This window comes from Peromyscus leucopus, chromosome 7, assembly GCF_004664715.2.
Source record: "Peromyscus leucopus breed LL Stock chromosome 7, UCI_PerLeu_2.1, whole genome shotgun sequence".
NCBI classification, from domain to species: domain Eukaryota; kingdom Metazoa; phylum Chordata; class Mammalia; order Rodentia; family Cricetidae; genus Peromyscus; species Peromyscus leucopus.
The window spans coordinates 33,435,201-33,437,787 of record NC_051069.1 but is presented as its reverse complement, the minus strand read 5'-3'; the positions used below and the strand labels follow the sequence as shown (position 1 = coordinate 33,437,787).

General features: G+C 48.4%; 1 protein-coding gene across 1 annotated transcript; it reads left to right on the top strand.

Moving 5' to 3' along the window:
- Nucleotides 1–1,629: 1,629 nt before the first annotated feature.
- LOC114691275 (olfactory receptor 10G6) lies at nt 1,630–2,587 on the top strand. Its single transcript, XM_028866538.1, has one exon. The coding sequence runs from the start codon at nt 1,652–1,654 to the stop codon at nt 2,585–2,587; it is 936 nt and encodes a 311-aa protein (XP_028722371.1). The 5' UTR covers nt 1,630–1,651.

Genomic DNA, 2,587 nt, shown 5'->3' with positions numbered 1-2,587 from the left:
AGGAAGGAAGAACCTGATTAACAGGAAGGAAGAACCTGCTTAGCAGAAAACAAGACTCCAGAGGCCAAAACCAAGGGACCCCACTGCCCATAGCAGGCTATAAGAGGGGAAGCAGAAAGAGCACAGTTTCACAAGCAAGAAGGGTCACGGCCCATAAAGCTGCAGAAATGGGCCTCCTTATGGAACAGCAACATGCAAGAAGCTGAGGGAAACAGCTGGCCTCACTGCAGATTCTCATCCAGGCAGAGCTCATCAGCAGGCTCCAGGAAGAGCAGGGGAGGGAGAGGTATAGTAACGGAGATCCTTTGGAGATACGACTTTATTAAATGTTACAGGTGTTGGGAACAGAGGAGACAGCTGAGACCTAAAGCATTACATATGACAGGAGAGTCTTTGAGTGTTATTTAGCAAAGGTCAGTCTTGTCTTGGAGTTTTCTGATCCAACTGCTCTTCAGAGTTTACCTTTAGGTACGTAAAATAATGATGAAGCAGTTACATGGGCCCTGGTGTCCTCAGTCACAAGCCTTCATGAACACTGTGCAGATCAGAATGCTGGATACTGATGATGTAGTGTGCAAACTTGTCACTGAGAACAGCAATGTCTGTGGCAGTCCAGAAAGTTGAAGGGTAAGATTTGCAACAACCGTTAATAAAAACTGATAATATACTGCCGTACAAGTTCTGTGTTCTTACTCTCATGAAAAAGTAAGATAAATAATATTTTCAGTCCATGGGTGACTATAACTGAAACTTTGGAAAGCAAAACTGTGGACAAGGAAAACCGTTCATTAGCTTTAGCACTGAGATGTTCTCTGCAAGCAAATACAATCTCCATCAGAGGGGGTTGTTGGACCCCAAAGGTTTAGGGTCTTGAGTGGGCGCCCCAAGAACCCAGACTCCAGTCCAGTTGATGCAACAGCACGAGGTTTTTATTGAAGCATCTATTCAGACAGGCAAACCCTTGTCCTGAGAGCAAGAGTCGCATCTTACTGCAGCCACATGGGTGTTTTTAAAGGAAAAACCCACAAAAGCCATAAGGTTACAATTCCCATACAATTTCATTTCACAAGATCATGGTCTGATCACAGAGTGGGTACAGTCATGTCCCCATGTACATTCTTCCTGAAACCTCAAGGGGGATATCAGGGCTGGAGTGGAGTTTACACAAAGGTCACAGTGGTCCTTCCTGGAACACCTGTAACTATCCCAGTCACAGTTGAACGCATCTCTTCACAAAAATCTTTTTACATTGTTACATTGTGGCAGGGGTGGTTGAACAATGGCTGAGTCAGCTTGCCCTTGGAACTAGATTTTTAGTTTCTCATTTCCTGGGGATTGCGGGGGGGGGGGGGGGGGGGGGGGCGTGTGAGCCTGAAGGGTTAGGGTCTTTCAGGGGTGAGAGGGGAAAAATGATAAGGAACAAGTGAGTGATACAGAAGAGAGAGGAGGAAGAGGGAGGAAGAGAAAGAGAGATAGGGAGAGGGGGAAGGAGGGTGGGGAGGAGGAAGGCATGGAAAGAGGGAAGGGGAAAATCTTTTCTGTGCCTGTTTGGGAATACTGCAGAATATATGTGCCATGGCTGGAGACTTCACAAGAGCATTAAGCCTTTCTTCCCTTCTGTGGTCTTTCGTCAGATGTGACCGCCAAGGACATGCAAAGCGGCAACCAGACTTCTGTGTCTCACTTCATTCTGGTGGGCCTGCACCACCCACCTCAGCTCGGGTTCCCCCTTTTCCTGGCGTTCCTCGTCATCTACCTCCTCACTGTCTCTGGCAATGGGCTCATCATCCTCACTGTCTTGGTGGACATCCGGCTCCACCGGCCCATGTACTGGTTCCTATGTCACCTCTCCTTCTTAGATATGACCATTTCTTCTGCGATTGTGCCGAAGATGCTAGCTGGCTTTCTCTTGGATAGTAGAATTATCTCCTTTGGGGGCTGTGTGATTCAACTGTTTTCTTTCCACTTCCTGGGCTGCACCGAATGCTTTCTTTACACGCTTATGGCTTATGACAGATTCCTGGCCATCTGTAAGCCTTTACACTATGCTACCATCATGACTCGCAGTGTCTGTAACTACCTAGCTTTGGGCACCTGGATTGGAGGGACCATCCATTCACTTTTCCAAACCAGTTTCATATTCAGGCTGCCTTTCTGTGGCCCAAACCGAGTTGACTACTTCTTCTGTGACATCCCTGCCATTCTCCGTCTAGTCTGTGCAGACACCACCATCAATGAGTTAGTCACTTTTGTAGACATTGGCTTCCTGGCCCTCACGTGCTTTATGCTCATTCTCACCTCTTATGGCTACATCGTGGCTGCCATCCTGAGAATCCGGTCTGCAGATGGGCGTCGCAATGCCTTCTCCACCTGCGCTGCCCACCTCACTGTGGTCATCGTTTACTACGTGCCCTGCACCTTCATTTACCTACGGCCTGGCTCACAGGAACCTCTGGATGGGGTGGTAGCTGTCTTCTACACAGTCATTACTCCCTTACTCAACCCCATCATCTACACACTACGAAACAAAGAGATGAAGGCAGCGCTGAGGAGGCTGGGGGGCCTCAAGGAGGTGCAGCCTCACTGA